This window comes from Lynx canadensis, chromosome E2 (assembly GCF_007474595.2).
Source record: "Lynx canadensis isolate LIC74 chromosome E2, mLynCan4.pri.v2, whole genome shotgun sequence".
In the NCBI taxonomy this organism is placed as follows: Eukaryota; Metazoa; Chordata; class Mammalia; order Carnivora; family Felidae; genus Lynx; species Lynx canadensis.
Genome location: NC_044317.1, coordinates 52,017,890 through 52,030,825, shown reverse-complemented (window position 1 = coordinate 52,030,825; position 12,936 = coordinate 52,017,890). Strand labels below are relative to the sequence as shown.

Below are 12,936 nucleotides of genomic sequence, written 5' to 3'. Positions count from 1 at the left end.
TGATATTCCACCTTTACCGTTTCTCGTAAGACAGGTCTTGCGACAAATCTTCACAATTTTTATTTGTCTGAGAGTCACTTTTTTTCACCTTTATTTTTGAAAAGGAGCTTGCTGGATGTGATTCTTGGTTGATAGTTTTTTTACTTCCAGCAGTTTGGGTATGTTATCCCACTGCCTCCTGACTGCCATTGTTTCTGACGAGAAGTCTGCCGTTAATCTGACTGGGGTGTTCTTGCACGGAATAAGTTGGTTTCCTCTTTGTCCTTTCAAGATCTCTTTATCTTTGGCTTTCAACATTTTGCCGAAGATGTGTCTGGATGTACATCTCTTTGTGTTTATTCTATTTAGAGTTTGTAGTTTCTTGGATTTCTAGATCTTTTTCCTTTCCTTTCCTTTCCTTTCCTTTCCTTTCCTTTCCTTTCCTTTCCTTTCTTTTCCTTTCCTTATTACCAAATGTGGGAAGTTTTCAGCTGTTGCATCAAAGCCATGATTCGTGTTTTTCTGCCCCTCCTCCTCTTTTTCTGGTACTCTCATTACGAGTATTTTGCTGCGTTTAATGATGTCCCACATTTCTCTGAGGCTCACTCCATTTTCCTCCATTCTTTTTTTCTCTCTGTTCTTCAGATTACATAATTTCCATTGATCTTGGAGTTTGCTGATCATTTCTTCTGCCAGTGCAAATTTACCGTTGACCTCATTTTGGTTATTGTATTTTTTTATTTTTTTAATATTTTTTTGAGAGAGTGCGAGTGGGGGAGGGGCAGAGAGAGGGGGACAGAGGATCTGAAGTGGGCTCTGTGCTGACAGGCTAACAGCCGCGAGCCGGATGTGGGGCTCGAATTCATGAACTGCGAGATCATGACCTGAGCACAAGTCGGACCCTCGACCGACTGAGCCACCCAGGTGCCCCTATCGTACTTTTTTAACCCCAGGATTTCCATTTGGTCCTTTCTTATATATTCTGTCTCTTAATGGTATCCTGTCTTTGTTAGAAATCTTTATCATACCTTCCTTTAGTTATTTAAGCATGGGAACTGTGGGCAGAGGAAACCTGTCTCCTTGGCTGCACCTGCCTGGAGTAGGGCACTCTGGGCAGAGCTCCTGTTACACAGAGCTGGCGGGGGTGGGTGGGTAAGTGATGGGCGGATGCCACAGACTCTCGCTGTTCTTACCAATATTTAGTCGCTTTCTTGAATGGGTATTTTGTAAAATGCTGTATGCCTTTAGGACAGCTTCCAGGGACTTTCACTTACTGTTCTTTAAAATAATTTTTATCGGTGAATTTATTGTTCTGCTGAGTCCCTTACTCTGCTTTTTGGAAGTCCAATGCCCCTTCGTGCGATCTTTTTTAAAATTGTGTTTGATTGTGGGGGCACCTGGGTGGCTCAGTCAGTTAAGCATCTGACTCTTGATCTCAACTCGGGGCTTGAACTTGGGGTCATGAGTTTGGGTCCCACGTTGGACTCCACGCTGGATGTGAAGCGTACTTTAAAAAAACTATGTTTGGGGCGCCTGGGTGGCTCAGTCGGTTAGGCGGCCGACTTCAGCTCAGGTCACGATCTCGCGGTCCGTGAGTTCGAGCCCCGCGTCAGGCTCTGGGCTGACGGCTCGGAGCCTGGAGCCTGCTTCCGATTCTGTGTCTCCCTCTCTCTCTGCCCCTCCCCCATTCATGCTCTGTCTCTCTCTGTCTCAAAAATAAATTAAAAAAACGTTAAAAAAAATTAAAAAAAAAACTATGTTTTATTGTGATAAAAACAGTTAACAGGAGAGTAGCGTGAGAGACCTGGAGCTTATTCATCTGGCTTTACTGAGACCTAATGCTCACTGAGTTCTCAGTACCCACTTCCCAGGACCCCCAGCCCCTGGCAACTACCACGCCAGTCCGATTATGTGCAAGTGACGATTTTAGGTACTTCTAGAAGCGGAGTCATGCAGTATTTCCTTCTCTGTGACTTGTTTCACTTGGCGTAACGTCCGTAAGTCTCATCCGTGTTGTTGCATCTGAAAAGATCCTTAAAAACAAACCAAAACAGGTTGAACGGTATTCCGTTGTATGTAAATACCACATTTTCCTTACCCGCTCCTCTGTCGGTGGGCATTACGTTGTTTCCACTATCGTGAGTAGTGTCGAGTAAACGTGGGAGCGTAGATATTCCTTTTGAGATGCTGATCTCAGCTGTTTTGGATAAATACCCAGAAGTGGGATTGCCGGATCATGTGGTAGTTCTATTTTTAATTTCGTGAGGAGCCACCTTACCACGCGATCTTGAAGAGCCTGCGCCCCCCCCCCCCCCCCAGATCACTCGTGGTCCACCTTCTTGAGGCTTTTTGTTGTGTGTTTTCTAGATCAAGTGGATGGCTCTTTCGGCGTCTGCATGGTAAAGGATGACGCCAAGATCAGCATTGAACCGTGAGTTGGAACAGACCTGGCACCGGAGGGTGGGTCCTTCCAAAGTGGGGGTACTTTTACCCTCCTTGTGAGCCAGTGTCTGTTTTTCCCAAGGAAAAGCATCATAGGGGATCCTGTCTAGCTCCAGAGTCTCCCTAAAAGAGAAGGGATGCGTTTCTGTGGGTGGATGTGGGAAGCTCCCCCCAATATTCCTTCTGTCCAGATGTACCATAGCCGGGTCAGGGGGACAGAATGTCTAGGACCCTGGAGTTCTGGGTGGAATTGGTGATGGTCCAGCGAAGACCCTTGACTGTCTGTGGCACATGGCTAGATAAATATGGCCATGGATGTAGACGCAGGCCAGGTATCAGCATATACCTCCCCTATCCTAGACCCAAAGAGACACCGGAAGCCAGAGATATGGCAATAAGACAAGTCAGAGAAAGGAAGGAAGTATCCCTGGAGAGGTTTCTGGGATGCCCGCACGTGTCTGTCGGGGATGTCGGGACACTCAACACACGCGACAGATGGCAGAGGGTTTCCCCAGGGCAGGGCTGTGGCCCGAGAGCAGGGCGCGCCGCGCATCTCTGCTGCGTTTCCCGTCTTGGTCACGCGTGTACGCCTCGCGCGTCTGTGTGCGTGGCCTCATTTCAGACACATCAACATAGGAAGCCGGTTTCAGGCTGAGATCCCAGAGCTCCAGGAGAGGTCGCTGGCCGGAATGGATGAGCACGTAGCTTCTCTGGTCTGGAAGCCGTGGGGAGATGTGATGACCAACCCGGAAACGCAGGACAGAGGTGGCTGAGACTCTGCAGCCGAATTCCCAAGGGCCCTGCCCCCCCCACCCCCCGCCGTCTGAGGATTTCTCCCCCCCAGTTCTCACCTTGGCCAAGAAGCACGGGATCATGCTTGGCGCACTCTTGCTTCTCCTGAGCTGTCGTCTCCTGCACCCACCTCCCTTCTCACACGATTCGGGCCAGGCCGTTCAGAGCGAGTGCTCGTGCCTCCCTTCCCTCATCCCGCTTTCAAGGAGCCCCTCTCGGTGCCATCAGGGAAGTCTCCGCCCTGGCACTTGCTGACTCCGCGTGTCTCTTCTCTCTCACCCTCCGCTGGGACCGCTGGCTGGAAACAGTGACCGAGCTCTGCAACGTGGCCTGCTCCAGCGTGATGCCGGGAGGGGGCACCAATCTGGAGCTCGCCCTGCACTGCCTGCACGAAGCCCAGGGCAGCGTTCAGGTGAGGTGGAGGCAGGGGCAGGGCGAAGGGGAGTCCGGGGGAGCTCCCCGCTCTTCCGGGGCCGCAGGCTGCAGGTGCGCGCATCGTGCTGTCTGCTCCGGGGTGTGCGGCCCATGGAGAGTGAAGGAAGGCCAAGCGTCCTTCTCCCGTGGCTTTGGGATCGGTGTGGTGCTTGTGAGCTGCAGATACGGGCTCAGTGAACCAGTTGTCTCTCGGGAGCAACAACAGTGCCGGTGTCCCTTGGAGACAGCTCAGGGGCACTGGGGAGCCACAGCCCAGTGCACCCATCTCGGGTCCTGCACTGATTGGGTTTATGTATTTATTTTTACATTTCTTATTTTATTTTTTGAGAGACCGAGTGCAAACAGGGGAGGGGCAGAGAGAGAGTGAAATGCAGAATCCGAAGCAGGCTCCAGGCTCCAAGCTGTCGGCACAGAGCCCGATGCGGGGCTTGAACCCACAGACCGCGACATCATGACCTGAGCCGAAGTCGGATGCTCAACCGACTGAGCTACCCAAGCGCCCCTGATTGGGTTTATTTACCGAGCTCTATCTCCTCGATTAAAAACCCACATGTGAAAACCCCTGATGCAACAGAAATGCCTCTGCCTACTCCAAGGACCCTCCTCACATTCTTGACATTTAGAAAAGAAACCAACTCTGAGTAACGAGAGAGGAAAAGTGTCATCACTCGAGCTAGGTCGCCAAGAGTCTGGTGCCACAGTCATGGCTTTTTCTCAAGCTCAGAGGCAGCAGCTGGCACGTAGGAGGTGCTCGGCAGAGTCAACACATATTGATAAGAGTTGTCTCAAGCACTTGGTAATGTCGTGGCACGGGGTCCAGGGCCGGCTCGGGGGCCCCGGTCTTGGTTTCATGCTGCTGCCACCATCTTGAAATTCTTAATGAAAATTAAGATAATTTTTGAGCAGGGGTCGGTGTTTTTATTTTGCACTGGGTTTCCCAGATTACGTGGCTGGACCTGATGGGGGTTACTCTGGTGAGCAGGACAAAATCCTTCTATTTGCAGGCTTACGTTTTAGAAGAGTCGAAACAGGAAATATATTTTTATTTTTTTTTTAATGTTTTATTTACCTATGAGAGAACGTGAGCAGGGAAGGGGCAGAGAGAGAGGGAGACAGGGGATCCGAAGCAGGCTCCGTGCTGACAGCAGAGAGCCCGATGCGGGGCTTGAACTCAGGAACTGAGATTTAGGACCTGAGCGCAAGTCGGACACTCAACCGACTGAGCCACCCAGGCGCCCCTAAAATAGGAAATAAGTTTTTAAAAAATTGTTGGTGGTTAGCGCTATGAAGAACATGAAGGGGGGTAGTGGTCGAGGGCAGTGCGATTCCAAATGCGGGTCCTCGATGAAGGAAGGCGCTCACGCCAGAATAAATCCCCACACCGTTTCCCACATCAGGAAAATGTTGCCACAAGAAATCTGTCAGCCGCACTCACCAGTATGCTTAGCGATGCAGTCCCCGCATCCGCAAATGGTTCACGGGTGGTGGCCAGTCTGTGGAGCACGCACGCTCCGAGCAGTAGGGCCGGAGAAGGTCTGAGGGAGGGCACGAAGTGTTTGCTTTTTTTAATTTTTTACCGTTTGTTTATTTTTGAGAGAGAGACAGACAGAGCATGAGCAAGGGGAGGGGCAGAGAGAGAAGGAGACACAGAATCGGAAGCAGGCTCCAGGCCCCGAGCTGCCAGCACAGAGCCCGACGCGGGGCTCGAACTCCTGAACCGCGAGACGATGACCGCAGCCGAAGTTGGACGCTTAACCGGCTGAGCCACCCAGGTGGCCCCTAAGTGTTTTTCGAATGCATGAAAGAAAAAATCGCCTGCCACGCTCCTCTTGTTTCAGGTTGCCCTGGAGACCCTCTTACTCAGAGGACCCCAGAAGCCGCAGACTCACCCACTGGCCGACTACCGCTATACAGGTGACTGGAACAAGGCGGCGGGTGTGGTTTTTGCCTGGCCGGGACCTTGTGAACAGTCAGTTCCCAACAGCAAGTTCTCTTGGGGCCTTCACCTGCCTTTCCAGAAGGGCCTGTCCTCTCGGGGAGTGACTCCGTGGGTGGGTTTTCTGCTGGTTGCACCCCACCCTCCCCCTTTCCCAGGGTTCCCTCGCACACTCTGTTCGGCCACCAGGGAGAGGTGGAGGCAGGCTGGGGCGCAGCGGTGAGCACGCCGGCCCTGGAGTCAGGCAGGCCGGGGCCCCGGCCTCGGCGAGTCTCCCAACCAACCGAAGCTTCAGTTGCTGCATCTGTAAGGAGGAGATCGTAATGGTCCCTACCTGCTAAGGCTTTTGTGAGAGTTGTATGAGATTAAGCAAGGAAGGGGCTTAGCAGAAGCCTCGACGCATAACTGTGCTTGGTAATGGCGGCTGTAAAAAGGAGGGGGGTCTGCCCTTCAGCCATGTCCTTCCCGTCTTGGCTATTTCTCCAATAGGTTCAGACATCTGGACCCCCGTGGAGAAGAGGCTTTTCAAGAAGGCGTTCTGCACCCACAAGAAGGACTTTTACTTGATCCACAAGACGGTAAGGTGAATGTGGGCGCGCCGGTGTAGACAAGGCCCCGCCTCGCGTAGCTGAGCCGGGCTAGAGCCAAAGGGCCCCTTGGGGGTGACACTGTGCTTGTATCATAAACAGTTTCTAATATGAAAAGCCACGCTCGTGGGGCGTCTGGGTGGCTCGGTCGGTTAAGCATCCCGACTTCGGCTCAGGTGATGATCTCATGGTTTGTGAATTCAAGCCCCGTGTTGGGCTCTGTGCTGACAATGTGGAGCCTGCTTCAGATTCTGTCTCCTCCTTTCTCTGCCCCTCCCCTGCTTGCTATTGTTCTTGTTTTCTCTCTCTCAAAAAAAAAAAAAAAAAAAAAAAGCACACAGGGGCGCCTGGGTGGCGCAGTCGGTTAAGCGTGTCTGACTTCAGCTCAGGCCATGACCTCACGGGCCGTGGGTTCGAGTCCCGGGTCGGGCTCTGTGCTGACCGCTCAGAGCCTGGAACCTGCTTCCGATTCTGTGTCTCCTTCTGTCTCTGCCCCTCCCCCGCTCACATTCTGTCTCTTGCTCTCAAAAATAAGCATTAACAAACATTATAAACAAATAAATACCGGTTCAAGACGGTTGATCGTATGGTTTGGGTTTTCCATACCTTTATTGTCTACGCGCTCTAGCAGTTATTGAGAATGGGATGGTAAGATACTTGCCAGTAACTGTGGATCTATTTTTCCCTGTAGTTCTATCAGGTCTTGCTTCATGTATTTTGAAGCTCTGATTTAGCTGCATAAACACTGAGGATTCTTATGTTTCCTTCATTAAATGGACCTTTTTATCACCATGAAGTGATTTCCTGTATCCCTATTATTTTTTTGCTCTGAAATCTGTTTTTCTGATATCAGTATAGCCAACCATTCCAGCTTTCTCAGAAGGCGATGGGTGTTTGCGTGGTATATCTTTTTTCAACCTCTTACTTTTAACATATTTGTGTTTTCACATTTACGGCGTGTCCTTATAAGTAGCATGCGTTGGATGTTGCTTTTTTTAATTTGTTTTAATTGAAGTCTAATTAATGAAGTGTTACATTAGTTTCAGGTGTCCAATATAATGATTCAGCAATTCTGTACTTTGCTCAGTGCTCATCAAGATAAGTGTACTCTTGGGTCGCCTGGGTGGCATATTGGATCTGACATCCGACTCCGGCTCAGGTCACGATCTTGTGGTTCATGGGGCTCTGTGCGGATGGCTCAGAGCCTGGAGCCTGCTTCGGATTCTGTGTCTCCTTCTCTCTCTGCGCCTCCCCTGCTCGCTCTCTCTCTCTCTCTCAAAAATAAGCAAACACCAAAACAAATTTAAAAATTAAAATAAAAAAAGATAAGTATACTCTTAATCCCTTTCACCTGTTTCATCCCTCCCCCCCCCCCCATATTCCCCCCTGGTAACCACCAGTTTGTCCTCTGTAGTTAAGAATCTGTTTCCTGGGGGCGCCTGGTTGGCTCAGTCGGTTAGGCGTCCACCTCCTGGTTTCAGCTCAGGTCATGATCTCACAGTTTGAGTTCGAGCCCTGTCTTGGGCTCTGCACTGACAGTGCAAAGCCTGCTCGGGATTCTCTCTCTCTTTTCTCTCTGCCCCTCCGCCCCCCCAAAATAAATAAATACACACTTAAAAAAAGAATCTGTTTTTTTTACTTGTCTCTTTTGCTCTTTTTTTTGTTTGTTTTTCAACTGTTTTTAAATTCCATGTGTGAGTGAAATCATGTGGTATTTGTCTTTCTCCGACTTATTTCACTTAGCATTATACTCTCTAGCTCCACCCATGTTGCAAATGGCAAGATTTCATTCTTTATGGTTGAGTAATATTCCATTGTATGCTTTTTTTTTTTTTTTTTTTTTTTAACATTCGGTATTTTAGTTAGGGTGTTTAGACCATTCACATTGAACGTGATTGTCGAGACGGTTAGCTTCAAGTCCATTATCTCGCTGTTTGTTTCCTGAATGTCTCACCTGATCTTTGTTTCCCCTTTCTGCTTTTCCTGCCTCATTTTAGATTATTGGAGTAGTAAATTTTAGGATTCTGTTTTATCTCCTTTGTTGGCTTATTGGCTGTAACTCATTATTACATTGGTAGTGGCTTTAGGGTTTTGTCGTTGTTGTTGTTGTTGTTTTTTAACGTTTATTTATTTTTGGGACAGAGAGAGACAGAGCATGAACGGGGGAGGGTCAGAGAGAGGGAGACACAGAATCGGAAACAGGCTCCAGGCTCCGAGCCGTCAGCCCAGAGCCCAACTCGGGGCTTGAACTCACCGACCGCGAGATCGTGACCTGAGCTGAAGTCGGACGCTCAACCGACTGAGCCACCCAGGCGCCCCATGGGTTTTTAACGACGCATCTTTAACTCACCACAGTCGAACCTTCAAGTAATTGGATAACACTTTGCGTGCAGAATTAGTGCACCTCTGTCTCTCCCCCTGGCCCTTATATTATTATCGTTATGCATCTTATTTTCCATATGTTATAAACCCCCGAATGCCTTGTTATTATTTTCGTTCGAACAGCCAGTTATTTTTAGAGAGATTTCAGTAATACAAAGTCTTATATTTTTACCCACGTAGTTCCTTGTTTCACGGCTCTGCATCCCTCTGTGTAGACCCATGTTTCCATCAGGTATCATTTTCCAGAAAGACCTAGATCAATGTAAATCCTTTCACATTTCTTGTGGTGTAGGTTTGCTAGTAATGGATTTTTCCAGCTTTTGTGTATCTAAAAAAGTCTTTATTCAGGGGGCACCTGGGTGGCTCAGTGGGTTAATCATTGGACTTTGGCTCAGGTCATGGTCTCACGGTTCATGAGATCGAGCCCCACATCAGGCTGTGCACTGGTGGCACAGAGCCTGCTTGGGATTCTCTCTCTCCCTCTCTGTCTCTCTTTCTCTGCCCCTTCCCCACTTGTGCTCGCTCTCTCTTTCTCTCTCTCTCTCTCCAAATAAATAAATAAATAAACTTTTTTGGAAAAGTCTCTATTTTGCCTTCATTTCCGAAAGCTATCTTTGCTACGTGTGGCATTCTAGTTTGACGGGTTTTTTTTTTTTGAAGTCTTGAAGTAATTTAAAGATGTTGCTCTATTTTCTTCTTGCTTTTACTGTTTCCAGCACGAAATCTCCTGGTTTCCTTGTCTTTGCTCCTATGTATAAAACATGTCTTCTGTTTGTTTTGTGGCTGGCTGTTTGGATGAATTTCTCTCTACTCCTGATTTTGAGCAGTTTTATTATGGTGTGCGTTGGCATCGTTTTCTTCTTCTTTTTTTTTCCCCCTTGTGATTGGGGTTTGTTGAGCTTCTTAGATCTGTGGGTTTGGAGTTTTTATTCAATTGGGGGATATTCAGCCTTCCTTCTTCAAATATGTCTCGTGTCCCTCCCTTTTCCTTCAAGGACCCCACTGATGTGTGTGTGTGTGTGTGTGTGTGTGTGTGTGTGTGTGGCTTCCTGCACTTGCCCCACAGCTCACTGACGTTCGTTTTCATCTATCTGACTGTTTTCCCTCTGTGTGGTTCATTTTGGATGGTTTCTGTCGCTGCATCTTCAGGTTCACTCATCTTTCCTCCTGCGGCCCCGAATCTGTCATTAATCCCATGTGGTGTAGTGTTCATCTTAGATTTTTTTCTCTCCTTAAAAGTTCTCTTTGGGTCTCTTTTTTAATTTTTATTATTTTTTTTGAATGCTTATTTATTTTTGAGAGAGAGAGAGACAGTGCGAGCGGGGGGCGGGGTGGGGGCAGAGAGAGGACAGAATCCGAAGCAGGGTCCAGGCTCAGGGCTGCCAGCAGAGAGCCCGACGGGGGGCTCCAACTCACGGACCACAAGATCATGACTTGAGCCGAAGTCGGACACTTAACCGACTGAGACACCCAGGTGCCCCCTTTGGGTCTCTTTTATATCTTCCATGTCTCTACCTAACTTTTTGATCACATATTATGCAGATATCATAATATTAATGTCCTTTGGTGCCAATTCTTTTTTTTTTTAATGTTTATTTATTTTTGAGACACAGACAGAGCATGAACGGGGGAGGGTCAGAGAGAGGGAGACACAGAATCTGAAACAGGCTCCAGGCTCTGAGCTGTCAGCACAGAGCCCGATGCGGGGCTCGAACTCACAGACCGCGAGACCATGACCTGAACCGAAGTCGGCCGCTTAACTGACTGAGCCACCCAGGCGCCCCACTTTGGTGCCAATTCTAACATCTGTGTGTGTTCTGGGTTGATTTTGACAGATTGACTTTTCTCCACATTTTATATTTTCCTGGCTCTTTGCTTGCCTGGTAATTTTTCATTAGATTCCAGGCGTTGTGAATTTCGGCTTATTGGGTGCTGGATATTTTTGCATTCTTATAAATATCCTTGAACTTTGTTCTGGCACAGTTACTTGAAAACAACTTTTTCCCTTTTTTTGAAGTTTTATTTATTTTGAGACAGAAAGAGAGCGAGCGAGCATATGTGTGCGAGTTGGGGAGGGGCAGAGAGAGGGAGAATGAGGATCTCAAGCAGGCCCCCCCCCCCGGGCTGTTGGAGCCCGACGCGGGGCTCAATCCCATGACCCTAGGATGATGACCTGAGCCAAACCAAGAGTTTAACCAACCGAGCCACCCAGGCGCCCCACAGCTCGTTCCTTTGGGGTATTGCCTTTAGGTTCTTTAACCTGGAACCAGAACAGCTTTCATCTAAGGCTAATTAATTATTCCTCATTTCTGAGGCAAAACCCTCCTCTTACTCTACCAGTGCCCCGTGAATTATGAGGTCTTCCACCCCAGCTGGTGGGGACACACACCAGTCCCGTCCCCATGAGAGCCACGGGCACCTTTCCCTCTGACCATCTTGGGTGAGTCTTTACCGAGCTTCGTGTGGTCTCTTCGCACGCACTTCGCTGACTCCTCGAGGGCAACGCTGTCCGGATCTCTGGCGCTTTCCTCCGTGCCGCCGTCTCCTCTGCTGTACTTTGTCCTGTGGACTCTTGCCACCTTGGCCCCAGGCACTCGGCTCCCTTCCGACTCAGGGAGTCTGCCGGGCTCTGCCTGGGTCGCCCCCCTCCCCCAGCTGTGGCCTGGAAACTCTCCCAAGGTGGCAGTTTATTTTCCTTTCTCTCAGCAAGACCTCTTTGGCGCCTGATGTCTTACCGACCGTCCTTTCATATACTCCACCTGTTGTCTTTTCACTGTTCTGGATGGGAGAGAGCTCTAGCCCCTGTTGCTCTGTCTTGTTTGGAAGCAGAAGTTCAACGTGTTTTGGTTTTGTTTTTGTTTTTTAACTCAGTGACAGTTCCTAGACGGGCAGGGATGTACTATTTTGACTCTTAGTTTGTGAAGACACACAAAGCTGAGAAAAATTCACACGGAGGAGGAGATATCTTCTGAAGTGAGCTCCAGATATTAAATGGCCAATTTGATTTACCTGAGCCATTTTCTTTCCAGAGCCGTTAAACTTTTCCCTTGTGTTTTGTTTTTACAGAAGGTACCGTTCACGGCATCACTTCTCAGTGGAGGGAGGAGCAAAGTGGGGTCTGATTGCCCAGGATCAAACCGTGCCCTCAGAACCTCTTCCTCCTCTCGTGGGCCACTCTCCCCTGTCCCTCGGGGGCCCTGCGACGGGTCACGAAGGCCGGGAGGCACCCCCTGAGGGCCTTCTGCTCGCATTAGTCCCGGTGGGGAAGCAGGCGGCTACCGGGCGTGATGCCACAGTGAGCATGCTCGTGGCACGCCTTCGAGGGCGCCTTCCCGCAGGGAAGCATCCCCGGGATGGATTTGCCACTCAGGGCGCAGAGCTTAGCCGGTGTTGGCTATGGGGGCTTCGCTCCGAACCCCCCCTCAGCCGCGAGGGCTTTGTGACTCTCCGCCCCTTGCAGGGAAGGGGGCCCCAGGCTGAAGCAGAGGCATCTCAGGAGGGCTTTCGGACAGTGACTGGCCCCGGGGGGAGGGGACTTGGGGCTTCGCGGCCACACGAGACGCAGGACGCCCCTCGCTCGCTTGTGAGGTGTCTCCCGTAGCCGGCTCCTGTTTTCTTTCACTAGATTCAGACAAAGACTGTAGCCCAGTGTGTTGAGTACTATTACATCTGGAAAAAAATGATCAAGTTTGACTGTGGCCGAGCCCCAGGGCTGGAGAAGAGGGTCAAGAGAGAGCCGGAGGAGGCAGACAGGACAGAAGCAAAGGTAGAAGGTCTGGGGGAAGGTGGGGGCTGGAGGTCAGCCCTGATCCGGCCAGCTCAAGGAACAGGGAAGGGCGCCCGGAGGGAAGGGTTTCCCTGCGGAGGAAAGCGCCTCCCTTAGAAGGGTGGAGGGCCGGCACCCTTACAGCGGCCGTGTCTCTGTTCTCGCAGGTCACTTGCAGCCCTCGGGAGAGACCCAGCCACCGCCCCACTCCCGAGTTCAAGATAAAGACCAAGAGTTACAGGAGGGAGTCCATTCTCAACTCTAGCCCAAACGCCGGCCCCAAGCGGACCCCCGAGCCGCTGGGGAGTGCGGAGGGCCGGGGCGTTTTCCCCTGCAGGGAGTGTGAGAGGTACCAGCCCTTCCCCCGGATGTGCCCTGTGCCCGCACCCCCTGCCCTCGGGTGACCCCCCTGCCGCCTGCTCTGACCCACGCCCTCTGGTGGCTCCTCAGGGTGTTCGACAAAATCAAGAGTCGAAACGCCCACATGAAGCGACACCGGCTTCAGGACCACGTGGAGCCCGTCGTCCGGGTGAAGTGGCCTGTGAAGCCTTTCCAGCTGAAGGAGGACGAGGAGGAGGAGATGGGGGCCGACATCGGGCCCCTGCAGTGGTGACGCC

General features: G+C 50.4%; 1 protein-coding gene across 1 annotated transcript in view; it reads left to right on the top strand.

Moving 5' to 3' along the window:
• ZNF541 (zinc finger protein 541) overlaps positions 1 to 12,936 on the top strand; it is a 40,694-nt gene extending 27,758 nt beyond the window's left edge. Inside the window, exons 9-16 of the mRNA XM_032591435.1 lie at positions 2,347 to 2,410; positions 3,044 to 3,186; positions 3,522 to 3,625; positions 5,487 to 5,562; positions 6,074 to 6,162; positions 12,179 to 12,319; positions 12,487 to 12,668; positions 12,770 to 12,936. Coding sequence (XP_032447326.1) covers positions 2,347 to 2,410; positions 3,044 to 3,186; positions 3,522 to 3,625; positions 5,487 to 5,562; positions 6,074 to 6,162; positions 12,179 to 12,319; positions 12,487 to 12,668; positions 12,770 to 12,932 — 962 coding nt within the window. The 3' untranslated portion in view covers positions 12,933 to 12,936. The remainder of the gene's footprint in view (positions 1 to 2,346; positions 2,411 to 3,043; positions 3,187 to 3,521; positions 3,626 to 5,486; positions 5,563 to 6,073; positions 6,163 to 12,178; positions 12,320 to 12,486; positions 12,669 to 12,769) is intronic.